The sequence below is a fragment of the Tenrec ecaudatus genome, chromosome 5 (genome assembly GCF_050624435.1).
Source record: "Tenrec ecaudatus isolate mTenEca1 chromosome 5, mTenEca1.hap1, whole genome shotgun sequence".
Taxonomy (NCBI): Eukaryota; Metazoa; Chordata; class Mammalia; order Afrosoricida; family Tenrecidae; genus Tenrec; species Tenrec ecaudatus.
Genome location: NC_134534.1, coordinates 147,928,740 through 147,955,223, shown reverse-complemented (window position 1 = coordinate 147,955,223; position 26,484 = coordinate 147,928,740). Strand labels below are relative to the sequence as shown.

The following is a 26,484-nucleotide window of genomic DNA, read 5'->3' as shown; positions in this document are numbered from 1 at the left end:
TTAAATTCTTATTTGAATCATTTTATTGGGGCTATTATTTCTCTTATCAGAGTTCCTACATCCATCCACTGTGTCAAGCACATTTGTACATATGTTGCCATTGTCATTTTCAAAATGTTTTCTTTCTACTTGAGCCTTTGATATCAGCTCATTTTCCCCCTCCCTCCCTGATAAACCCTTGATAATTTTTTTTCCCACGTCTTACACTGACCACTGTCTCCCTTCACCCATTTTTCTGTTATCTGTTTCCCTGGGAGGGGATTATATGTAGATCATTGTGACCGGACCCCCTTTTTTTCCCCCACCTGCCCCTTCCCCTCCTGTTATTGCTACTCTCATTATTGGTCCTAAAGAGTTTATCTGTCCTGGATTCTAGTTTCCAGCCCTGAATTCCTGTGTTTCTAGCTCTTATCTGTATCAGTGTACATCCTCTGGTCTAACCAGATTTGTAAGGTAGAATTGGGGTCATGATAGTCGGGGGTGGAAGAAAACATTCAACAACTAGAGGAAAATTGTGTTTCATTGGTGCTATACTGCATCCTTACTGGCTTATCTCTTCCTTGTGACCCTTCTGTAAAGGGCTGTCCAATTGTCTGCTGATGGGCTTTGGTTCTCTATTCTGTGCTCTCCCCGCCCCTTCACATTTGATAAGATTTTTTGTTCTGGGTCTTTAATGCTGGATACCTGATCCATTGACACCTTGTGATCACGCAGGCTGGTGTGCTTCTTCCACGGGGGGCTTTGTTGCTTCTCAAGCCTTTAAGACTCCAGACGTTATATCTTTTGATAGCCGGGCACCATCAGCTCTCTTCAAAGGTGCATGCTTTGACTGCCTCTTGTTTGGCTGTCAGATTGGGTTATCTGCCCTGAGAGAGGGAGAGGGGTGTTCTGAGCTAGAATAGGAGGAGGGGGTGGGGTTGGAGGGTCCCTTAATGATTTCTCTAAAACATCAAAACCTAGAAACCAACAATTCCTGGGATCTTACCCCAGCCTCTTAGAGCGGAGTCATTTGAGCTCTTTATTAATTTCCTAGTAACCTTGAGAAATACCTTGATTGTTTTCTAAGAAAATCATTAGGAACCCGAGTGGATACCTGGAAGTTCAAGTCTCTGACACTTGGGTTTTAGTGGATGGCTTAGAGTGGGATTTGTTTTGTGGAAATACATTAAGTAGTTTTTTTCCTGATTCTGGTTTTCACGTGCGACCTGGTCAGGAAGAGTCCCCTCCCTTCTCTAGCTTGTTAGCTGTCTGTCTGTCTAGGTATGTACCATTAATAAGGACACATAGATTCCTATTTTATTCATTGGGTTAAAACTGCCCCAGATTAGTCATATAAGAGCCCCTGTAATTGGCTCCTGGTGACACACCACCACTTAAGGGGTCGGGTGGGGAACTTTCTTATTTGGGGAAAATAAGGTTTTTTGAGTTCATCTTGTTGTCAACTCATCCACCTGTGGACTCAGCTACTTCTCAAAGGTCCCTGACCCTTTTTAGTGGCAAATGGTTTGTAGAAGCCATGATCTGGGCATTGGATGTGCTTATTGAGAGTCTGGGGCCACTGCTTCTTCTAGACATGCCCGTGTGATAGATACCACACTCACAGCCTCGGTGGCCACATATGGCGAGAGGCTACCGTACTGGACAGCACTATCCTCACAGATAGGTCTGTTTAGATGCCCCTATTTCCAGAGCCTTTCGATCGGAAGGCCAGGAAGTCAGGCCGTCACGCTGAGATTTGAGATGCCCTTTCTAACCCAGTCCGTAGCGTGCGCCTGGCCTTCCACAGCGAGAAGCCTGGTGCTCGACCACCACACGCTGCTGGTTTTGTTTGGTCCCACAACGTACAACACAGCAGCTTCAGAACTGCCAGGCCTCTGCCACTGTGACAACCCACCTAAGCCGAGCCCACGGTTCGCTTGCAGTTCTTCCGGCGTCCTCTGCTCAAGGGGCCCTAACCCAAGTACTGGCCTCATTTCAGTGTCTTTCTGCTTTTCACAACGTAGAGGTGGGTTCATGTTGTTCTGTTTATACTCCCTTTCGGTTTTTATTTCCTCGTTGTTGCTTATTTAATGTAGGGTTTTTGTTGTTTTTAATATGCAAAACAGTAAACATACATCCAGAAATCAAAGCTATATTTAAAGAATGTGTGGTGATGTGTTACCCCTTCTCCTTCTTTCCTTCATCCCTCCCCCCCCCTTTTCCCAAAGACAAAAGCCCTTTCAATGGCACACTGAAGTTTCCTCCTTTCCCCTTTTTCCTTATGTAGAAGGTAGCATATGTCCTATGCCCACACTTGGTTTTTTTTTAAGGGAATACATACATTTTCTTTCTTTTCTTTTTTTACATTTTATTAGGGGCTCATACAACTCTTATCACAATCCATACACATACATACATCAATTGTATAAAGCACATCCGTACATTCCCTGCCCCAATCTTTCTCAAAGCACTTAAGCCCTTTGCATCAGGTCCTCTTATTTTTTTCCTTCCCTCCCCGCTCCCCCCTCCCTCATGTGCCCTTGGTAATTTATACATCGTTATTTTGTCATATCTTGCCCTATCCGGAGACTCACTTTGTTTTTTCATCCGGTGACAATATATCCTGGAACTGTGTTCATACGAGCTCCACCTGTTGACAGCTACATCAGACTGCACGATGCAGGGCATGTCTTGTCAAAAAGTACCTCCCTGTGTTTGGACATCTAGGTAGTTTCCAATGTTGGATAATATAATCATGCTGTAGTGGACGATCTTGCAATCAGTAGCAACCCTTACAAGCTAACAGTGGGCCCAGGCTCACATTGCTAGAGGCATATTGGTTCTGTGACTGGCTGACTCTACGCTGCTAATCCGGCAGGACCTGCTGGTGAGGGTTCTGTGCTAAAGGGCATAAGAGAATCGACTTTACTGAACGAAGCTCTCTCAGCTTTGTGGGGGTGGGGTGTTGGCAGGAGGAGTCCGTGTGGAGGTTTGCAGTGGGGCCAACAGTTGAACTGTTCCTTTGGCTGCGTACAAGATGAAGGAAACATCTTTTAAGTACTTAGCTGTGTATCAGTTCTGTGCTGGAAACTTTACAAACAAGGGCGCTTCACAATGTTTGTGGAAAATGGAATGAAAAGGCAGTGAGATTTCCCCAGGAATGTTTGCAGCTCCCTCGTGTCTGATTTCACTGGACTCTCATGGTGAACGGGACCCTGTGAGGTAGGTGGCGGCTGTTTCCAGAAGCAGACCTGGAGGCTTCGACAGGGGAAGGGGTGGCGCTGGGATGAGCCCGCTGTGTGACACTAAAGCCAGTGGTCCTTCCACCGAGCCATCATCACCCCCTTGCCCGGGGCATGGTGCATGCAGCTGCTGATGGGACAGACCAGTCTCTTCTCCAGGAGGACACCTGACCCATCCAACGCCCAGCACGTGCAAGGTGCTAAATAGCCGCTGCATTGCGTTGACGCCAACACACTATCTAGTCTGTTGCTTTGTTGCAAACTGGAGTGGCTCTCATGTTGCTGCCATGCTGGTAGCGCTGCCACCAGTATTTTCAGGAGCCCGCAGTGGCAGTGGTGGCAGTGGCGTCCGTGGTGGACAGGTTTCCGTGGAGCTTCCAGACTGACACAGGCTAGGAAGAAAGACATGACAAGCTGCTTCTAGACATTAGCCAGCGAGCACCCTACGGATCACAACAAAATGTTGCCCAGTCCAGTTGTTGGAGCGGGAAGATGAGCTGCGAAGTTAGAAGGCACTCAGAAGACGCCATAGTTGCAGCAGTGGGCCCCAGCGTGGGGAGAGTGGTTCTGTTAGGCTTGGGGACGCCGAGAGTCAGAGCCAACTCTAGGGATCCTACAGCAGCGTCAAGAGTGCATGCGCTTGGAGCTCACAGGCCAGGAGCGACGGTCCATTTTGATCAGTGGGGGGCACAGGCACAGAGTAGTTGCCCCTGCCCCCAGAAAGGGCAAAGCCCAGGAGCTCACACTGGGATCGAAGCCACAGTGGCTAGCTATGTGCACTGTGTGTTCCAACCGGCTGCTTTTGCCACAGCCGAAGTAGCAATCCGTAAGGAACGAGGAAGGGCCGTGTGCAAGAAGCAGTCCTTCTCCCAGCCCTGGTGTGAACTGTGCCCCTGGACGTTGTCTCCACTTCGTGACCGCTCCTTTGACCCTTCCTGACATCTGATGCAGGCTGTTCTGGTTTACCCAGGAGGGGACGAGCCAGCCTCTGGGGGCTGTTTCCTTTGCCCCTCACCTCTCTCCGTGCTCTTCTTCCCTGGGCCATTGTTCTTACAGGGTTTCCCTATAGAAGGCTGACTGGCGGGGAGGGAAGTGGGGGTGGGGGGAGGAGATTGAAGAAAGCCTTTGAAATCAGTTGCTGGACGTATTTAGAAACAAAACAACGGCAACCAAAAATACCCAATAAACAGTCACAACCTTTCTTACTGGCTATAATAAAATTAAAATTTTTTCTCAAGTTTGCTTTTGTGATTTGGGGGGGGGCAAGAACGAAGAGTTCTGAGTACTGTAGTTTGTGGTATTTGTACATTAAACATAAACTTTGGCAAAATGATCTTGTCCCCTTTGGTGGTTCAAAGTCCGTGAATGGGATGAATGCTCCCATCGGAAGGCTGGATGTAGGAGTCCCCCCAGCGGTTCCTCCCAAGACAGGCCTGGCAAACCCAGTCGTGAAAACCCTGTGGGACGTGGGTCTGCTGGGATGCCCACAGGGTCACCGTGGAGAGGACTGGATTCCACTCGATTGCTGCCGGGTGCCTGTTGTGGTCCTCTAGTCTTGTGTCTCTCTGATGCCCGTAGTTTGAGCATCTCTGGGCATGTTTTACCAACAGACTGTGAGCCACATAAACTCTGTGAACATGAAGGAAACAGTTTCTTATTTCAAATTAACACTCTAACCAGTGGGAAGGTTGTTTTTGTAGCTTGACCCCCTAGTAACTGAGTTTTCTGCGGTGAACAGCAATTGCATTTCTAGGTGAAGTATGCAATAATTGGGTTCACGTCATAGAGTTTTCATTGGCAGATTTCCAGGAACAGATCACCAGGCCTTTCTTCTTAGTCTGTGTCCTTCTGGAAACTTCATCGAAAATTACTTGTCATATCATAGTGAATGAGGGGGAGTGTGCAGTGGAGACCCAAAGCCCATCTGTAGGCCGCTGGACATCCCCTTACAGAAGGGTCTCGGGGAGGAGATGAGCCAGTCAGGGTGCGATGTAGCAACGATGAAACATACAGCTTTCCTCTAGTTCCTAAATGCTTCCTCCTCCCTCACTATCATGATTCCAATTCTACCTTACAAATCTGGCTAGACCAGAGGATGTACACTGGTACAGATAGGAACTGGAAACAAAGGGAATCCAGGGCGGTTGATCCATTCAGGAGCAGTGGTGAGAGTGGTGACACCGGGAGGGTGGAGAGAGGGTGGGTTGGAAAGGGCGAACTGATTACAAGAATCTACATGTGACCTCCTCCCTGGGGGGCGGACAACAGAAAAGTGGGTGAAGGGAGACATCGGACAGTGTACGATATGACACAATAATAATTTATAAATTATCAAGGGTTCTTGAAGGAGGGGGCAGCAGGGAGCAAGGGGAAAATGAGAAGCTGATGCCAGGGGCTTAAGTGGAGAGCAAATGTTTTGAGAATGATGAGGGCAATGAATGTACAAATGTGCTTCACACAATTGATGTATGTATGGATTGTGACAAGAGTTGTATGAGCCCCTAATAAAACGATTAAAAATAAACAAGTAAATAAATACCCCCCCCCCAAAAAAAAAGAAAATGGTTTGTCAGGATAGCAACCTCAGCGCCCGTGTAGGCCTGAGAGGGACCACCCCCGTCTCTAGCTGCCTGTCATTTCCACTGACTGTTGGGTAGTAGCTACATATAAAGTGCCAGGAATTGTACCTGGGCCTAAAATCCTGCCACCTACTACAGAAGCCTTCACATAGCCTCTCCCCTGTGAAATAGTAGTAACAATGATTAAAGCCTACCAGGCTAGTTGCCCTTGGTGAGTCTGTGGTGCAGAGGGCTTTCAGGGCTGCACATCTTCCCGACACCCATCCCCAGGCCTTTCTTCCCAGTCTCCCTGGGTAGCTGGGATCACCGACATTACACTTCGTGGTTGAGGACTTAGCAGTTTGCCCCTCCACCCCAGTTGCCCGTGCATAAACCTTTATTAAATAGGTGCAAGCCTTTTGCCCCTGAGAATGACGATAGGGCCTGCTTTCTACAAGTGAATCAAGAGAGGCGCTGTGTCAGGGCTTGATAATAGTAGTGTCTGTCTACTGAAAGCCGCTGTGTTGCAGGCACTGTGGTAAGTGCATCACAGACCTGTCTCGTGGGACCCTCCCAGCTGTGCTCCGGGAGCACATTGATTACCCCTCTGACAGATGGGCACGCTGTGGCTTGGAGGGGTTATCTCACTTGGTTAAGGTCACAAAGTTCCCCTGGTAGGTAGTGGGGCCAGGCGGGGTCTGTTCCTAACAGCCAGTGCGGTCGGCGGCCATGCTAAGAGTGCAGATTCACACTACTGTGCGTCCCGTTACTGCCTGACTTCCAGCCAAGTCACACACAGATTGAAGAAACACCGAGGGTGCCATTGTACAATCCTGATGTCTTTTAAGTCTGGATGGTTTGGTTTGGAAGCGCTCAAAAGGCACCTGACAGTCTGGAGGCCAGAGGTACAGACTTGGGTTCACGGTGGGGTATGCTACCATGGGTGAGAGCAGAAGGCCCTGACAGCCCCCGCCTGCCCACTGTCCCACTCAATGAAGAGCGCTCAGCAGCCTGGGCACACACGACGCCGGGGAGGGGCCCCCAGGACTGCAGAAGCCTTGACCTCCCAGCATCCCTGAAGAGGCTTGAAATGCCAACTTTGTGGAGGAGGACTCTGGAAGAACAAACGGGAGTGGTCTTTCTGCTTAGGAAAGCGTTTTGTTTATCGTGTTGATTACTTAAAATATTTTGCTAATTTTAAGGTAGTGGCATAGGCCAGGGATAAATCTGTCTGAAAGCTTCATTCTGGAGCCTTTGTCAAACGAGCTCTGTGTCTCTGAAGACACATCTTTGCCTTCTTCCCTCCAGAGTTCATAAAGCAGAGGCTGTCTGGCCGTGTTCCTTGTCCTCTGTGCTGTGTCTGTGCCCATGGTCCTCCCACACCCTGCTCGGCGGCGTGGTCCATGCTCGGGGTGTCTTAGCCCGGCGTTCTCCACCCCTCTGCACTGCACACAGCCTCTCAGGTGAACTCCACACGTGGTCTGGGATTTAAGAGTGTCACTTTAGTCACCGTGAACACTTTGCATAAGCTCTGACTTGATAGCAACCGAGAGCTACTCAGCAATAACCGCTTCACTCAGAAATCAGGCAGGTCTTGTGAAATTAAGGTTCTTTTTGTTTTGTAATTTCCCCAATTTATAGCTCTCTTGACCCTATTGGGACAGGGTTAGACTGTGAACTACAAAGTTAGCAGTTCAAAACCGCCGGCCGCTCTGTGGAGAAAGATGAGGCTGTCCTTGTAAAGATTTACAGCCTCCCAAACCCTGTACAGGGTTGCTATGCGTCAGAATCAACTTAATGGCAGTGGATTTGGCGTGTGTGTGTGTGTGTGTGTGTCTGTCTGTCTGTCTGTCTGTCTGTCCGGCCATCTGGGAATGGAACCTGGACCACCCACTTGGAAAACTAACATTCTCCCGTCCTGCTGTGGTTGTAGGATAGGTATTGGGTCACAAAGCCAGAGGTCAAGCTCAGAAGTCGTGCCGCAGGAGAGAGATGGGACTCTGCTCTTAGAAAATTAACAGTGTCAGAGATTCTAAAACGGTCATTGCGGGTTAGAATTGGACATACCCCACCCCCACATGAAGGGACGTCAAAACATTCTTGCAAACATGGAATTGAAGATACTGGAATTTTCCCATGAACTTTTTGAAGCCCCCCGCCCCACCCCCTCGTGTGTGTGCATACATGTTTACTTTAAAAGCGTACCTCAGAAGGGGGCGAGTCTTCGCCGCATGTCCGACACGCGGGCCTGTTGGGGTGTGCTGAACTGTGCCCCACACCACTGTCAGGGCCGGCGTTTCTGTTGCACGGCATGCTGCCTAATGAAGTGCGATCCCTTTCAGTGGAGGCCGAGGACCTGACCTGTGTTGTGTGGGTTTCTTGTTTGTCGGGCAAGCGGCATCTTCTCATTTTCACAGCTGAGCAGAAAACAAAGGCCCCCTTCTCCTCCAGGAGCTGTGCTCTCAAGCGCTGCCATCAGCCTTTTCCCAGCAGCCGTCATTTCTGCCTTAAGAGTCTGCGGAGAGCCGGAAAGGGAACCATCCCGCAACCTGCATTTTTCTGGCTAAATAGCGCAAGGGAGGAAGGGCTGCCTCGGTGCGGCTGCCTGCACCCTGGAGGCTTCGTGCAGGGGCTGTTTCAGGGGCCAGTGTTTTGCCTGGGCGTCTACCGGACTCTGGTGATGTTTATGAAGTGGGAAGAGAACCGCTTCAAACCCAGGGAAAGCTACAGCAGAGCGCGCGCAGTGTGGGAGCGCGTCCGCGTCCGTTAGCACGCCGCCTTTGGACACTGGAGAGGGGCGGAAATGGGGCTCCGTTTAGATCCACGATGGAATCGAGCGCTTTACTGAAAAGCACGGGGAAGCACAATGATCCCAGGCGGTCCTTCCCCAGCCCCCCTCTCCCCCCAGCGCTTCAGCTCTCCGAGGGCGGCTCTCCGGAAGCCTCCCCTGGACACGGGCGACGCTGTTTCGTAGTCCAGGCTGTCACGGCGTTGCTTTGTCGGTGTCAGGACCCGCTTCTCGCTGCAGTGCACAGCAGGCTGCCCTGAGCCTGTGCGCGGCCTGGTGCTGCGCCCGTGCCCGTGGAAGCGCGCGTTTGCCGTGGCACGCGAGCTCATGGCACTGGTACGCCCAGCACTTGCAGGGCCACCCGTGGTGGGCCGGAGCCGGTGGAGCGTCCAGACTCAGTCGGACTGGCAAGAAAGGCTCGGGTTGGAGTCGACTCCGTGGCGGTGGATGAGGAAGAAAAGGCCTGGCCGGCGCTTTCAGGAGAACCCCGGAGATGACAGTAGGACATTGTCCGGAGTCGGGCTGGCTGCTGAGCCCCCGCCACAAAGACTGCGCGCAGGACAAGGCCGTGCCTTGTTCCGTTCCATTTGGGGGCGCCACTTGGGCCGGCCGATTCCATTGGCGTGGGGCCGCATTCCTTTGCTTTCCTTTGGGTTCTCCGTGAGGCGCGCCTTGCCTGAACTGCATGCGGCTGGGACCCAGCGAGGCCGTGATGAGCCCGCCTGCCGTGTCTAGTGTCCGACCTGCTTTATCAGCAGCAGCGCTTGGGGTTCAGTCTGCTGCGCTGCTTGGTGGGTGGAGAACAGACAGGCAGACAACCAAAACCCAAGCTCCAAACCCCCCTTCCTTATGAAATGTCCTCACAGCTTGTCTCCAAAGCACAACTTGGGGATTTCACGCTGCGGTGCTGTTCTGCTCTGGAAACTGCCAAGCATGAGGCCCGAGTTCTGGATCCCGGCCTGCCGGCCCCACCAAGCAGGCGAGAGCCGGCTCCCACTGTCTCCTCCAATGGACATCATGTCCTGCCTTCTCTTCCTAAAAGACCAAAGAAATGCCCACTTGGAAAGCAGCTCCGGAAACTTCTGGGGCCAGGCCAAGTGGGAAAAACTTCAGAAACCAGCCTGGGAGCTAGCTCAAACGGAATCCGTAAGCCCCTGTGTGGGTGACTCTCCCCCAACCCCTGCCCCCCAGATGTGCCCTGGAACGCTCTGTAGCTCCTTTCCGCTGCATCTGCCGTCCAAAGGAGCAGTGTATCCTTGGTGCTCCAGCGCCCCAGTGCCCATAGATCGTCCCAGAGCACGCCTCCATGGAGACGTGGGGGGGGGGTGTTCCACAGCCAAATTTTGAGGAGCCCCGGTGGCTTACACACTGGGCTGTTGTTTAAAGTGTCCCGTTTCTGTGACGGCAGCATGGAGGCACCCAGAGGGGTTCATTCTGTGAGTCACATACAAACTCATGGCTTAAATGACAGCTGTGGGTTGATGATCCCCAAGTCTCTCCGTCCAGCTGAGTGACATCTAACCTGCGGGTCTATATAGCCCCACCTCTCGGCTGCACGTCACTGGCTCACTAAACTCATTCACCTGGAATGCATTTCAGCAGCTCCGCCTCCTGCAGGCATGTCAACAGCCTGCTCCTGGTCTGTTTCCTGTCATCTTAATGAAGACACTACGATAGTCTGGATCTACCTGGAAATGACCCCTCTCTTCCATCTTAGCGCCCACATCTAATCCCACCCCCGCTTCCAAATAAACCAGGTATTGTCTAGTTGATTTCAATTCATGGCGAGTCAAACTGCACACGAGCGCATTCAGTGACTGGTTTCTCAGGAGTAGATCACCAGGCCTTTCTTTTGAGGTTCGGCTGGATGAGTGAGTGAGTGAGTGAGTGAGTGAGTGAGTGAGTGAGTGAGTGAGTGAGTGAGTGAGCGAGTGTGTGTGTGGGGGGGGGGGGGGGCGCGGCGGTGAGTTATCGCCGAGCATAGTACATGTTGGCTGGGCCTCTAGGGTACCGGATTCCTCACCACACAGTTAGCAAAACCCGCAGACCCTGCCCTGGCAGTGAAGACCGCATTTCCAGGGCAGTGCTCTCCTGACGGGTCTTCCTGGCACTGTTGTGCTCAACGAAGGTTTCTGAAATGTTGATCTTTGCTTGGAGTTGTTCCATGCCCCTGGTCTGCTCCAAGTGCCCCTGTCCATGAGCACTGCCCTCTCCCGTGGTACTTTCTGTGTACAGCCGTTCCTGCATGGGGGCTCACGTTCAGGCCCGTTTTTCTGACCACCTCCGTGCGGACGGAGCTGCCTTCTGCTTGGCGGGGGAGGTGGGGTGGGGTTAGCACTTATCTCTCTCAAACCTTGGCGCTTGGCTGCCACTGAGTGCCCATCACTCGGTCTCCTAAGGAGACGGTAGGTATTACATGGGGGTGCACCGCTGCGACCCGCAGGGGAGCCACGATCCCAGGGCCCCTCACCACATGCTGGTGCTGCGTGCACGCTCAAGTGGACGAGGCCCTCTGCAGAGACCACTGTCGAGGCCGTCTTCCTTTGCGCTGGGGAAGGTTCTCAGAAGTGCTTTCAGCAATTGACAGCCTCTGAGTGGCACCGTGTCTCGGGTACTTGGTTTGTTCCCCTTGAAGTTTATTCTGGCGAGTGCTCCCGGGCAGAGAGAGTCCCACAACCTCCGCTGCCCTCCTGTGCCCACGCCTGGTCTCCAGACCGGAGCCGGCCAGTGAGCCCTGCCACTAGCCCTACCTGCAAGGCTCGATTCCGGTGAAATGATTTTACCCCCATGTTGACTCTGAGTCATAGGCCTCCCACGTTTATTGCATGAATGAGACTTTTGTTTGTTTGTTTTTACTCCTCTATTTGCTATGTTTCTTCTTATGCATGTGGCCCCAGCCCTGGCCTGGACAGGGACAAGGCTGTATAAATGAGGATCTGTTTGCTTGGGGGAGTCTCCCAGGTAGAGGGTGGCCCAGCATCTCTTCTGGGGGTGGGGGGGGTGAACCTCCACAGAGTAGATTGCTTCAGATGACAGACGGAAAAAAGCAAACAGGTCTCTGTGTGGACGGCCTTGGATACTTTGCACATTTGCCTACAACGTTCTCAAAGCCCAAGTATTTTCCCTGAGAGTTTCTGCCACACCCCTCCTTCCTCCCTGTGTGTTGGTTCAGAAAGACCTTGTGAGATTGTATATTCAGATGACTACAACGCAGAGATGCTGTGCTTTCTAGGAGCGAACTGGTCAAGGTGGCTACACCTAGGTAGTGGGGACACTGTGAGAATGGACCAATAGCTAAGCAGCTCCTCAATCGCCAGGTGTTTCTTGAGAGCCTGAGAGAGGGCTACCCTCGCTCCCTGTTAGCTACAAAATGAAATCTGGCTCTCTCATATAGCACTTTGGAATCCCTGGGTGCAAACCATCAATGCCCTTGGCTGCTAGCTTGGGAAAGTGGGGGATGTGAGTTCATTGGAGGGACCGCAGAAGAAAGGCCACGGCCACTGCACACTGGTCTCCGACCCACACACGCCGGGTGTCTACTGAATGCACCTGGAAAAGTATGTATGGGGCGGGAAGTATGCGCTCAGAAATAGAGGGCAGGGGGAGGGAGAGGAGTCCCATGAGAGGAGGGGGCACAATATTTGGAACAAGAATGGCTGAGGAAAAACCCCTGTAAATAAAAACCAATTCAGTGCCTTTGAGTTGATCCTGACTGTAGTGGGTTATGCTGCCAACGGCGAGGCATGGAACTCTGTCCCAGCGGTTCTCAACCTGTGGGTCACGGCCCCTTTGGGGGTCGAACGACCCTTTCATAGGGCCCGGCGCCCTATTCATAACAGTAGCAAAACAACTGTTATGAAGTAGCAACGAAAATCATTTTGTGGTTGGGGGGGTCGCCACCACATGCATGCAAGGGGCACAGCATGAGGAAGGTGGAGAACCACTTCTAGCCGCTCCTTGGGAAAAAGATGTAAAATTCTTATGCCTGATCCAGGATCATGTAACTCATGTTCTTGTAAGATTTTATCACTCCTACAGAGGCTCGTTTCTATTTTTAGCTAACAATTCCAACAGCTGTACTTAAAGAAAAAAATAAATCCAGAACTTGCATTTACTCTGGAGGAAGATAACTCCCTGGTTTTTTTACTCCTCAAAGTTACCAAATTGTACTCAGTGACTTTCTGGTAAGAACCCTGATTTCTTACCTACTAAGAAGCCATTTGAAGCCCAAGTCAAACCTTTCTGAGTGAAACCTGATAGCACTTGTGTGAGGGAGGGAGCATTGATGTGCATTAAAATGACCTGGCACCTGTCAGCGCCCATCCTAAGAGAACTCTAATGGAGCTGCTCTTGGAGGAGACATGGCATCTTATGATACATTGGCAGGACCTAAACTTATGGCTGACGAGTGGGCTTTCCACTAGTGGCTGGTGCTGAGCCTCCCAGCACAGTGTCTGTCTGTCCACTCTCCCTCTTGGTTTTCAAGAATTGGAAGTTAAAATTGTCTTTCGTTTCTAAGGAATACCATGATCTTCTCCCAGTAAACTCACCCTCTGTTTCCTCCCTCTCCAGCTAGCTAGGGTTAATACTGCTTACAACCAAAATAACTTTGACCGAGAGCGAGATTTAGGTTGTTTACAGTGTCCCCCTAGTATTTGCAGAATTGCTCTGTGAATCTTTGTGTAACCACGGCGTTCAGGGTTCACACTTGTGACTTTTCTAAAAGTGGGATTTCTGGGTCAGGGGCACCCACTCTTTGCCCTGTGCCACCTCCTGCGCCTTTGAACCCCTGGAGGCTCCCAGGTCCAATCCCCTTCGCCACCCGTGCGAGTGAGCTGACCCTGGGCCAGGGCAGCAGCCTTCCCACGCGCTGTTGCTTTTAAAAATCGCTGCTGGCTTCCCCGAAACTCACATTTTCTGCTTTATGTGCTTATTTCCAATTTGCATGTCTTCTATCCTGTGTATTCTAGCTTTGTCTTGTTTCCTTCCTGTTTAAAATTAGGATGCTTGTTCATTTGACCTGTTACAACTTTTTATTTTACAAATCCTCTTGGGGAAGATACACGAGGAAAACAACCAGTTTTATCTACTGTGTGTTTTGAAATATAGTTTGTGTGAGGTTTTTTGTTTTTTAATGTGATCGTCCATCTTTTCTTTAAGGGGTGGGGACGGGGCTTCTAAGATGCTCTGAGAACAGAGAAATGTCAGGAGTTTCTGTACAGTGTAACGTGCCCAGCATGGGCCTTTCAGGTAGGCTCCCGATGCGTGTGTAATAGACTTTAGCTGTGGGATGCCTAGAACTTGGCCTTCATTGGTGCATTTCTTCAAACGTTTCCTGCCCAGAGTGCCTTCTTTGTCCCTGGCTTGGGAGTGGGGGGTGGGGGTGGGGAGGCGTGTGAGTGTCCGGAAGGCGGTGGCAGGGTCTGAGGGCCTGGGTTTGCTAGGTCGCTCCCACTCCCAATGGCCCCGTGTGTGTCCGAGCCAGCACTGCTTCACAGGATTTGCATTGGCAGAGTTGGGGGAAGTCGTTGGACCAGGCTCTCTGGGTGGACTTTGAGCCTCCAGTCTTTTGGGAGCCATTTAACTGCACATCCAGGGGTACTGAGAAGGGGCTTGGTTGGAGAAGGAACACCCACCAGCCTTGGGTTGGTCAGGTGCAGTGATGCAGGGCTGGGTGGGGGGAAGCCCTGCCTGGCAGGAAGCTGTCACCATTGTGCCCATGAAGGCAGGGACAGGACTGCAGTCCAGCCCCCACTGTCTCAGCGGAACTCTGAGCGTCCAGGGTCTGCTATAGTGCCCTGTAGGGACCGTAAGCGAGCTCTGAAATCAAACGTTTACATTCTGTTTTTATTTAACCATTTTGCCAGATGTTTCCTGTGGTTTGACAGATGTACTGTTTGCTAGAAAGTTGTGCTCTTGAGATTTTGCATGTTATGGACACCGTTGCTATAGACAGTGACTCCGTCAGGGCAAGATTTGGAAGTCGGCTCTCAAATCATTTGAGGCCAAAAGATGGGTTTCTCATCCCCCCTCCCAACAGAAATGCCACTTTCAGAATCCTCTTTTATCTTCTGTTACAGCTCTAATCTCTGGCTTATAGAGGACTCAACTGGTTGGGCAGAACTTATCCCAGCAGACAGACACACAGTGACTTGTTGGTATCACTTTCTGAAAGCACCTGGGGCTCAGGTACATCCAGGCTTTGTCTGCAAAACTAACCTGGGTCCAGGAGAGCTCGGGCAGCCACTTAAAGTGGGCCGAACATCCGACTGCGTGCCCCTTCTGTGGACTCTGAAGTTGGGCTCGGGTTAAGAACGCTGCAGACTCAGCAACTTCTTGTTCTCAGCTCCAGCTCGGCAGGAGGGGAGCTGAGGGGGCTCCTGCCTTCCCAGCGCCCCAGTGGGCACTTGACTGCCCGGTGCCCAGCCCTGATAGAGAAGAGCCTCCTTTCTGGAACTCTCCAAGTGGGAGCAAAGCTGGGGGAAGTGGCTTCTACAAGCCATGTGTGAGGCTGCAGCAGCGGGGAGGATCCTTGATCTGGGATGTTTGGCATTCCTGCTGCCCAGCCTGTGGAGCCCGCTCCCTTCTCCGGCCACCTTCCTTTCCCAGCTTTGTTCAGCCTCCTCCTCGTCTAGTTTTATGAAAGCCTTATGTCACGGAAGGTGGAGAAACAGAGCGAGGAAGTCACATGCTACCATTCCAGCAGCAGAAACGGACCGGCCTCCACGCATGTCATGTTTTGGCAGGACGTTCAGCGCAAATAACCCCTCCCAGGGGCTGCTCACCTATCCCGGCCCCCAGGGGAGCTTTCCTTTCTGCAGGGAGGGGGGCCGGGAAGGCAGGGCCCGCGCCTCCTCGCAGGCCGGCGGCCGGGACTCTTATTCTGACAGCGCCCTGCCTCTCCTGGGTCTGCGCCTGGATGGCTTGCCAAGTTTGCGGGGCCCGGGGCTTTCTTGTGGGAGGACGCTGGACTGTCTTCATGCTCTTTGGCAATGATTAAAGTGAGGTTAGTACCAAAACCCCTTTCATTTTATTCCCTTATCCTGGCGTTTTCAAACCAGATGGCAGCCCTGTGTTTTCAGCTGTGGTTAATTTAAACTGCGAGGCAGCAAGTGCTGGGAGAAGGAGGTCGGTTTTGCTCAAGAAGGGGAGCCGAGAGTTGCTTCTGAGCCCTCTCCTGGCACCTTGTCCCAATCAGACCCACGTCCTGTACAGTTTCTTCTGCGAGGAGACCGGAAGGAGGGAGGGGGCGGTGGGGGGTCTGCAGGGCCCGGTGCACACTGGTAATTGTTTCCTTAATGAATGGGAAGTAACAAAGTTTCAGGTGGCGGCCCACACGTTGCTGCCAGGCCCTGCTCTCATGTGACTGTCTCCAGACAATGGTGCCAGGTTGCAAGGGGCTGCCGCTCACCGGAGCACAGGGAGCTCTTTCTTCTGCCCTGCACAGCTGCCGGGCCGTCCTCCAAACTGGGGTGTGTTTTAGGGTTCGTATTTGTGCTGACAGAAAATTACAAGGGAAAGAAAAGCATTTGGCCACAACTGAAGCCCGGAGGTTCCGACCTCTGTTACTGGACCAGGACCCTCAGTGGAAATTTTATTTGAGTCTCTCCTCCACAGTGGCCGTGGAGGGCGAGATCGATTGGTGATTGAGAGCTCACTCGCTGTAATGGAAGAGCAACGCTCTTTAAAGCCTCTCACAGGCGCTTACTGGGACTGTAACTCTCCGAAAGGCCCTGTGTGCTGGGCTGGGCTTCGCGGGTGAGTGTTTGCTGGGTGGCTCACGTGCCCACTGGCCATTTCCCGCCGGAGCCACTGGAGAGGCTGTTTTGTGACGTCCCACGCGGTGCCCTCCTTGTGGACGCTGGGAACCCTCCTTTCCTCTAGCGGACAGGGGCACCCACAGCGTGGCGAAACACGTCCCCTCAGTCCCAGCCGAGAGGTTCCGAGGACGAAGGGTTGACTTAGGTTTATGGGAGTGACAGCGATGAGGCTAGCATGTGTTAGGCTGGTGGGCCCTCGCACGTTATATACATCACATTCCTCAGGTGTGCTGAGTAATAAAGCAGCGCTCTTTGTACCTAGTAGTGGAAAACTGTGTGGGGTTACTATTGAGCCTGGTGGTGAGCTGATTTCAAGTCAGCCCCCGACTCTTGTTAACTCTCGCCATGCATGGTGGAATGAAACTGCACCATCACCATGATCCGTGTGGATCTGACCTTTGGGATCCATAGTCTTCGTGACTGATTATCAGAAGATCACCAGGCCTTTCTTCCTAGTCGGTCTTAGTCAGGAAGCTCTGCTGGTACCTGTTGAGCATCACAGAGACGCACAAGCCTCCACGGGCAGGTGGCTGTGGAGGAGGGGCCTTGGTTAAGAGTCACACCTGAGCCTCCTGCATACAGAGGGAGACCTCTGCTGATCCCCTGTTGCCCCTCACTGTGTGTGTGACTCTGTGTGTGGGGGGGGTCACTTACAGGGACAGGAAGGTGAATCTTTTGGTGTCAGAGCCCACATACCAGGGGCATACTGCCCTCTGGGTTTCAGAATCGTTCCCTCAAGAACGTGGAGGAGACGCACCATCTCAGCGAGCGTTCAGGACCCCTAATTCTGCATTTCCCGCTTCCTTTTGGGGACTTTCTATTTTGGATGGCATCTGATTTTGAGCAGTCAAGAGATTTCACTTAGCTGTTTCAGTGAAGCTCAGGGGGCGGCTCCCAGGCCAGAAAGGCCAGCCTCCTGCCGTTGAGTCACGCACTGGGACCCACGCTGCCCCGGCCTTCTGGAGAAGGCTGGAGGGCAGCACTGGGCTCTGAGGCCCGGGAAGCACCGCTTCCACCAAGCCTCTCTCCCCATGCTGCTGCCGCCGGCCCGAGCCTGCAGCCCTTAGTTCAGCCCTCGGGTAGAGCTTGGGAAGGAGAGCGAGCTGAAGCAAAGGCAACGTGAACTGGGCCGCCTGGTCGTCCTTCCACATCCCTTGGGAACTTTGCGTTCAGACTAGAGGAGATTGCTTTGGCAGTGGCAGATCACTTGTCCATTTATCAGTGGCCTTGCTAGGCAACAGGAATTCCTTAGAGGTATTTTCCTTCAAGTAGTTTAAATCTTGTTCCTATAATGCAGTGGTTCTCAACCTTCCTAATGCCGCGACCCTTTCATACAGTTCCTCATGCTGTGGTGACCCCCTCCTCCAACCATAAAATTATTTTCATTGCTACTTCATCACTGTCATTTTGCTATAGTTATGAATCGGGTGACTCCTGGGAAAGGGTTGTTCAACCCCCTAAGTGTCGCGACCCACAGGTTGAGAGCCGCTGCCCTAATGCACTGTTTTGTTTTCATTGGTTTTAAGCTTGATGCTCCTGTTAGGTGCCATCCATTGGGGTGCCTCCAAGTCAGGGAACCCCGCGTTGTGTGCGATAGAACGGAACACTGCCAGTCGGAGCCATCCTCGCCGTTGTCATGTGTGAGCCCATCGCTGCAGGCACTGTCGGCCCATCTCTTTGAAGGCGCTGCCTCTTCTTGGCTGCCCCTCTGCTTTACCAAGCATGAGTTCCTTTTCCAGGGACTGGACTCTCCTGACTGCACATCCAAAGTACGTGAGCATTTGGCTGCGCCTCTTCCAAGGCAGATCTGTTTGTTCTTCTGGCAGTCCGTGGTGCGCTCGATATTCTTTGCCAGCACCATTGATTGTAAAGCTCAACCGGACGGAAAGGCCTTGCGGTCAGATAGTATTACTGTTTTAAGGGATACTTATGAGTACAGGGCCTTTAAAGTGATTAGCTAGTCATCCTGTAAGAGCTCCTGCTGCATCTCTCATTTTCAAACTTTTTAACTAGCTACATGCTCCTCACTTAGTGACTGTCTTGTCCAGCAGTGAATGCCAAGGCTGCTGACCTGGAGCTGTGTGCAGCCTGGGAGTGGCGACAAGGCATGCTTTCCTGGGCTGTGGGAGTACTGGGCAGAGGGAGGGATGCTGCCTGGTAGGTCCTGGGTGCGGGCACCACAGGGGGCTGAGATGGGCTCTGTCTGGGCCAGCGAGGAAGTAGGGCCTCAAAGTCTGGCCACAGCTCTCCACTTTGAGGGGTGGTAAGGAGGGTCAGAAGGAGCCCCAAGATGGGACAGTCAAGTTCTAGCACCCAGAGACACCCATGTCAGCTGACCGGCACCATGCAGCCCGCTAGACTTCCTGGGTGGGCAGAGTTGAGGGTGGGGCAGGCTACGTGGATGAGGATGGTGTCAGCGAGTCCCAGACCCAGAGCAGAGGTTTGGCTGACCATCAGCGCTCCAGAGGATCCTCTGGATTGTAGATTCCGTGGGGCTGGGGGCGCCTCCTGCCCCTGACAAACCCACCTGGGGTGTTTTGAAAGGATGAACTGGGGCCTCTAAAAACAGGTAAGTGTGAAGAGGAAGGTGGGCCTGGGGGAGCTGGGGAGAGGTGACACCTTGGCCCATGCTGGCTGTGGAAGAAGGGTGTCCCTCTTTGATGGGCGGGAGGCTTGCTCTCTGTAGGCAGCATGGGGGAGGGGCAAGGGATGGAGCAGTAGAGTAGCAGGTTCGACCTCAGTAGGGCCCTGGTTGGCCTTTCACAGCTCAAGTGAAGGGAGAGGCGAGTGTGATTGGTCTTCCTTCATTTCTACTGAAGACCAGTTTTCACCTCCCGAACGGTCCCGGCTTTGGAGCCCAAGCACTTAGGTAAGTGAGGGCTGGGTGTGCCGTAATGGAGTGAGTTTGCCCATGGTTTCTGCTTTCAGTCAGTTTTATGAAAAACAAACAAACAACTGGCTCTCAAACTTGGCATTGAGTATATTTACTGAGTTAGGGGTTGCCTTCTAAAAGCAAGGCATCCACAGAACGCTGTGGAACTGGTTTCTCCGTTCTCAGCTTGACATTTGGGGTGGCCGCCTGCCTTCAGCTGTGAGAGCAGTTGAAGGGGTGAGGGTCACAATAAACCAGGTACCACGAGAAGGAAATTTGATCCCCCCCCCCTCATCTGATCCAAATTTGGCATTTAGTAACTCATATAAACTGTCCAGGTAACTAAAGAAAAAAAATCACACTCGTTGCCATCAAGTCATTCCTGACGCACAGCGACCCTGTAGAAGCCCTGATGGCAGAGCAGTTGCACGGTGGGCTGCTAACCACAAGGTCTGCAGTTTGAGTCCACCAACTGCTCCATGAGAGAAAGACTTGGCTTTCAACTCCTGTGAAGAGTTACAGTCTGGGAAACCCACAGGGGCAGTTCTGCTCTTAGTCGCTCTGAGTGTAGCTACTGGGAGTCACAAATATAGCTGCGTTACAGGGGGAAGACTGCTGGGGGACAGTAGGTACCCACACACTACGTGACGGGCAGCTGAGGCAGCCATTCGTGTCTCAGGTTGAGTTCAGGTGTTGAGTGCTCCCTTCTGGGGTTTACTAGACCCATTCCTTGCTTGGCTCCTGGGCCAGAACTATTTTTGTGGGTGTCGGCCCCATCAAACTCGTCCCACCTCACAGTGACCCCAGCACCACGGGGTGTGAGGCTGCCCGGTCTGGGCGGGGATTGTACTCTTGTGACCTGTAGGCGTTGACTGGCCCCACTCCTTCGTCCATTTTGTCGGCAAGCTCCTGGGGAACATGGTCAGTGTCCTAAGTCTACGCATGCCGCTGGTGACAGGGACAACGGAGGCCGGGACTTGAGCACGGAAGGTGAGACTCCTGAATGGAAGGAAGGTGATCATTTCCTGTGTGCTTTGTCATCTTACATCTGGAGTGTTGCAGCGAGTGGGACCCCATCCAAATGCAGCCAGGCAGAACTGGGTGGGCAGTGGGCGGGGAAGCCGCCTGCCCTTGTGGACTCATTTGAAGAGATTCAGAATTCCGCGCCTGCAGGGCTAAGGGAGACTGACAGGGGGAGGGGGGGAGACCCCTTCTGTGTCTTCCAGAGGGGTTGGCCTGAGACCAGACACTTGTCCTGCCCATGTGGCATGGCCGTGAGAACCATGGCTGTCCTTCAGGGAGGTCGCAGTTCCACCTCCTCTCCCGGGGTTCACAGCCCCCCTTAATCAGAGCTCCTCGCCCCCCTCAAGGACAAAGCAGCCTAACTTGTCACAAGTCTTATAGTAACTTCCGGTGACTGGCTGTGGAAGGCGTTGTAAATAAGGAATGCCCCTGGAGGATTGGGGTGGGATTCTGACAGGTGGGCAGTGATGGGGGGCCGGGGGCGGGTGACTTCCGAGCCACATGCTGCCTTGGTGCTCCAGCTCCCCGAGTGCCTCCCTCGGGCCAGTGAGTGTCGGTTTCCGCTAGGAATTTGTTTCCTTGCTGACTTACTCATTCACAAAAATAGTTAACTGTATGCCAGGCGTTGTTCTAGACATGGGATTACGGAAACTTCTGAGCAGCCCGCGGTGGCTCACGGTCCTTCTTGTTCCCGGCATGGCTTCACTCCAAGGCCATTTGTGTCCCCTGCTGCTGTAACTAGTCCCACCCAGGCCTTAGAAAGCCAGGCCTTGCTGGCCTTACTCGCCCCCGGGGCTCACAGGGCAGAGCCTCTCCTGCCTTTTCTAACCCTGGGCGCCTCAGGCTGTCCCTGCCTTGTGACTAAAGCCTGATGATTCTGCCTCCTGATCACTGTCCCTATTTCTTAACAAAGTCACATGGACAGGTTTAAATGTCTCCACTGGTTTCTATAACACCTGGCATAACTGAGACTTCTCTCTTGGCTCAGGTCAGCCCAGTGCACAGTGGGACCCGGCCCTGCCTGAGTCCTGTGACCACCCCCATCGTCTGCTGTGGGTAGGGTGGGGGGATGGTGGACTGTTTTGATATGCGGGACTTTCCGTGGACTGGTTTTCAGAAGTCGATCTCCAGGGCTTTCTTTGTAGTCCCTCTCAGTCTGGAAGCTCGGCAGGAACCAATGTCGGCTGGCATCTGGAGGCCGTGACTGTGGTGCAGGGGCATGCAAGGCAGAATTCTGCAGTGAGCCCACCTGCCCTGATGCAAGTCCCTCCTTCCAAAACAAAAAACAAACAAACACAGGCGCTCTCTGTCCCAAAGCTCACCCTAGGCCACTAATCTTTTATGGACGACGATGTCAGTACATGTTTTGGCTAACCGAAGAAATCCAAAGAGGCTATTTGCCTGTGTGAGAAGGTGAACATTGCTTTTCTGTATGTAGAAAGCTGGTCTGGGGCGTGTGTCTCCATGGGGATGGGCTCCGTGGGGGTCGTGTGAGGTGTGTGCCCCGCTGAGGGGGGTCTGGAAGGTGAAAGGCAGTCACGAGTGCTAGGCAGGGCACCAGCCCCCCACCCTCCCTGGGGCATGCTAAGGGGTTAGTGGTCTAGGAACTGCAAGTGCCCGGTGCCCAAAGTGATCGAGGGTTTCATTGTGGTCCCGGGTACTGTAGTCCAGAGCATCCAGGGTGGAGGAGGCTGGGGGACAGCCTGGTCTTGGAAGGCTGTCTGTCCCCTGGCTCTGCCACGTCCACCCTTGAGGTTCTGGCTGCTTCACCCTCCCCGGGTGTGGTATTCTATTGTATTTTGTGTCTAGGGATACTCCCCTCGGCCACCTCTGCTGCTCCTGCTGTAGACCAGGCGCAGGAAGCTCCTTGCCAGAGAAATGTGGGTGTTTCTTCAACTACCATTCACCCAGACAGCCGACGGCAACAAAGGACTACAAATTTAGTAGCAGGCGGCTTTTTAAATTAATTTTTATATTTCATTCATCTCAGCGGCATCTCCATTCATTTGCAAAGGCGGAGAGTACATGTGGGGGACATATGCATAGTGGTTGGGGTGCACACGGGTTCAGCCCCCTTGTCATATGTCTCTGGGGTAGGCGCACAGCAGGGGTGGGGAGCAGTCCTGGCCCCCCAGGTAGGGACTCACTGTGGTGGCAGATGCTGGCGGTAGGTTGGGTGGGTGGGGCTGCTTTACCAGTAATGTTTTCAGGGGGGCCCTCTTCTCAAACTTTAGTTTGTCCTCCTCTTTCAGCTAGTGATGGAAAACATGTGCGGCCAGTTTTCGTTGCAGAAAAACTGGTTTGAAGCCACTAGCGATTCTCGAAGGCGCTTTCTGCTCCCATAAGGAGTGACCGTCTCAGAAACCCACCGGGGCAGTTCTACCCTGTCCTGTAAGGTCACTATGAGTCAGCATCGACTCCGGGGCACAGAGTTTGGCTTTTACGTTTGGTTTGGTGTTCTTAAGTGAGACTCAGTCCCTTGGGGGAGAGGGAGGAGCTGTGCCCCAAGGCTGACTGTCCCCAAGCAAGCCATGGGCCTGGTCTTCCTGGAGGCCACACTGTCTGGAGAGCCCTGCTGTCTCCCGGGCTGTCAGGTCTTGCATTAGTCACCCTGTGAGAAGAGAAGGTCGTAGGTCACTCGGCTCTATTTCTTCTTTATATAACCGTATCATTTTAGAGGATGGTGGTGGCGCAGTGGCGGAATTCCCGCCTCCCTCACCTCCCATGCAGGAGACCTGGGTTCGATTCCTGGTCAGTGTTCCTCCTGCAGCCACCACCTGCCTGTCGGAGGAATCTTGTATGTTGTTGAGCACATTTTAGCTTCTCGAGAATCTGCCGGTGAAACCTAGGGGCCACAGCAGTTTGGTCCACAACCCCGTGCAGAGGTTGAGCAGGACGCGGCACGGTCTGTCGGTGCGTGGCATCTCCACAAGTCAAGGCTGACTTGGCCACAAGCCCCAGCAGCTAGCAGCAACACATCGTTTTTGAAAATGCTTTGGTCCCCTGTGGGGAAAAGAGAGTCCTTGGTTAAAAGCAATTAACATGCCCAGCTACCAACCCAAAGGTTGGATTTTAGGGTTCACCCGTAAGTGCCTCAGAAGGACAGCCTGGTGACCTACTTCCCGAAGATCAACCACTGAAAACCACACGGGGCCCTGATAGGGTGGAATGGCAGCTGTCGGCCTGAGTGCTTGTCCTGCGGAGTGGGCACCGTTCACAGAGCCTGGTTCTCGGGGATGCCTGTGGCTGGTGACCCAGGAAGAGGTTGTTGGATCACTTACTCTCGCACTCCATGCTGAACGTTCAGGTTAGGGGCACGCAGCTTCTCATCAGCTGGTCTGGACTTACCTGGCCTCACACGAACACTGATAGATCCACTCCCTTGGTAACGCACGTGTGTACCTACCTAGCCAAGGGCATTTGAGAGGCCATGGTTTTGAAACACTGTTTGATATAGGTTACCCCATCTTACTAAGTGGTCTGGGGACCATATCTGACCTCCTGTGCTTCCCTGTTGCCTCAAGGCAGGGGTCAGACATGCCTCCACGCCCCAACCTCTCCTCCCACGATACTCTCCTTGTCAGCTGGGTCCGATGATTGGCTGCAATGGCCACACAGAACCCACAAGCAAGACTCCCGATTAATGGGGTTTACTAGGGAAGTTGTTGAGTTACTACCAATCAGGATCAGCAAGCAGTAAGGATATAGTCACTGGCCCACTCTCTCCGGTCCTCAGTCTCTGCGCCACATGGTCTCTTCGCCTTTGCCTCCGTGTGCCAGGAAGCCAGCTGAGGAGTCTCTGCATCTGGTCCTGGTGGCCTCTGCCGCTTTAGACAGAGACCTTGGACAGGCTCTTACAGATGGTCCTGCGACTTCTCTGTGCCTCGGGCAGCTCTCAGACACTGAAGAATGGCTCCTATGGGAGGTATGGTTTGTCTTGGAGGCCGCCATATCTCCAAGGAAAACTAGGGGTGGGGTCTTAAGTCCCATCCTCTAGTGAACAGAGAAACAAAAGATGTGGCTTGGTTCACCCCCTCTACGAAAGTCAGGGCTGTAGAAACTCAAACTCGCTCCATCAAGTCCATTCTGACTCAGGACAGGGTAGAACTGCCACTGCGCATTTCTGAGACTGTAATTCTTTAAGGAAGTAGAAAGCCTCCTCTCTCTCACCAAGTAGCTGGTGGTTTTGAACCTGTGACCTTGTGGTTAGCAACCCGGTGCATAACGTACTACACCACCAGAGCTTCTTTGAATCAGGACTTCACTGTACCTCGGTCCTGTAGCGGAGAACTCCCTCCACAGTGAGCTCAGACGCAGGGTCCACAATTACACTCCATCACACTAGGGGCCATGGCTACAAGGGCCACAGTGTCTGGCGACCTCTCAGCCATGCGCCCTTTCCTTTTGTTGGACACCGTCCTTGGTAAAGTTGCAGTGGCTGCAACAGTGGATCAAACACAAGAACAATTGTGCGGATGGCACAGGACAGGACAGTGTGTGGGTCTGTTGGGCATAGGGTGGCTATAGGTTCCAACATAACACCACCATCACCATGTGCGTCAGCAGGGCTGTGCTCTGTAGCGTTTCAGTCGCTTTCTGGGTGGGGGTGGGGTGGGGAGTAGCTCATTAGACCTTTCTTGCCACGCAGCTCTCGGTGGACTCCACCACCCAGTAGGAGCTGATCTAGCTCACTAGCTGCCGGCACCCCTCGGTGAGTCCATAGTACTGGCTGTGCTGTGTGGTTGGCTGCTGGCGGGTTTCAGAGTAGACTGTTGTGATCCAACGGGTTTTCCCAAGTCCGGCCTTTCTTCTAAGGCAGTCGTAGGTGGGCTTGAACCGTCAACTGTCGGTGCTTGGCCAAGGGCCCCATGGTTTTAGGGACTGGAAATCTTCGATACCAATAGGTAACATCCTGATCAATGGCGAAAAGATCAACGATGCCCAAGGTTTTGTCTTGCTGGGATCGACAATCAGTGCGCATGGAAGCCGCAGTTAAGAGAGCAGAAGACAGGTTGCACTGGGGGTAAATCTGCTGCAGGAGACCTGTTTAAAGCAAGGACATTACTTTGAGGACTAAGGTGAACCCTGACCGAAGCCATGATATTTTTAATTGCCTCATGTGTAGGTGAAAGTTAGTCACGGAATAAGAAAGACTACAGAATAATCCATGCATTTGACTTGTGGCGGCGGCGGCAAAGAACATTGAAAGCACTGTGGATTGCTAAAGGACCAACCAGTCTACCTTGCTTGGAAAAGTACGCTCGAGCGCTCCTTTGAGGCAAAGATAACCAGACTTCATCTATACACAGGGGAGTACACACGCGCCCACGATACAGGGAAAGCTCAGTTGGGTGGAGCTTTCGTAGTGTGCATCGTTTCTGCCGGGCGAATATCATGCAGCTAGAGTTGATGCACCCAGTGGCATCACCTGGGAAGTTCTCACTGGTCACTGAATTTTTTCGTACCAGCAGTTTCGCTCAAACCTTAATTTTTGTGATGGCCAATTTAAAAGAACAGCATGCAGCTGTGAAATTTTGTTCCCTGCATGGGAAAAATGCTGCAGAAATTGTTACAATGTTGAACACAGCTTACGAGGACATGGCAATGGAAAAAACTCAAGTGTATGAGTGGTTTTCTCGTTTCAAAAAAGAGGAAATGTGAATTAATGGCAAACCTCGTTCTGGATGCCCATCAACTAACCGAATGGAATATCGACTCCAAGGGCATTAGGAGTTCATTCACCAAGTCAGACTGTTAATCAAGCTTTCTACTTAGAGGTTCTGAAGAGATTGCTTAACAGTGTGCAACAGACAAAAGAGGCCTGATTTGTGGCAGACGGGGGAACTGGTTTTGCCACCATAACAAGGCACCTGCTCATGTAGCCATCTCTGCCCTAGATTTTGGCAAGAACCAGCATGCCTCTCCTGTCCCATGCACCTTACTCACCTGTGTTAGTCTGCATACACTAGAGAAACAAAGCCATGGACACACATGTATATAAGAAAGAGATTTATATACAAGAGTAATTGAACACTGAGAAAACATCCCAGTCCAGATCAAGTCCATAAGTCCCATATTAGCCCATATGTTCGATACCAATCTATAAAGTCCTCTTGAGATTCACGAAACACATGCAATGACACCGAATGTAGAACGTCACAGGCCAGTGGGTAGAAAGATTTTGGATCCAGTGGCGTTGTCA

General features: G+C 52.4%; 1 protein-coding gene across 5 annotated transcripts in view; it reads left to right on the top strand.

Moving 5' to 3' along the window:
• VGLL4 (vestigial like family member 4) overlaps positions 1 to 26,484 on the top strand; it is a 156,686-nt gene that overhangs the window by 115,555 nt on the left and 14,647 nt on the right. The window contains exon 1 of one of the 5 annotated variants that reach the window (XM_075550035.1): positions 15,217 to 15,573. The exons of the other annotated variants lie outside the window; for them this stretch is intronic. Within the exon in view, the coding sequence (XP_075406150.1) occupies positions 15,560 to 15,573 (14 nt within the window). The 5' untranslated portion in view covers positions 15,217 to 15,559. Of the gene's footprint in view, positions 1 to 15,216; positions 15,574 to 26,484 lie in introns of those variants that run through there. 5 annotated transcript variants of the gene reach the window in all.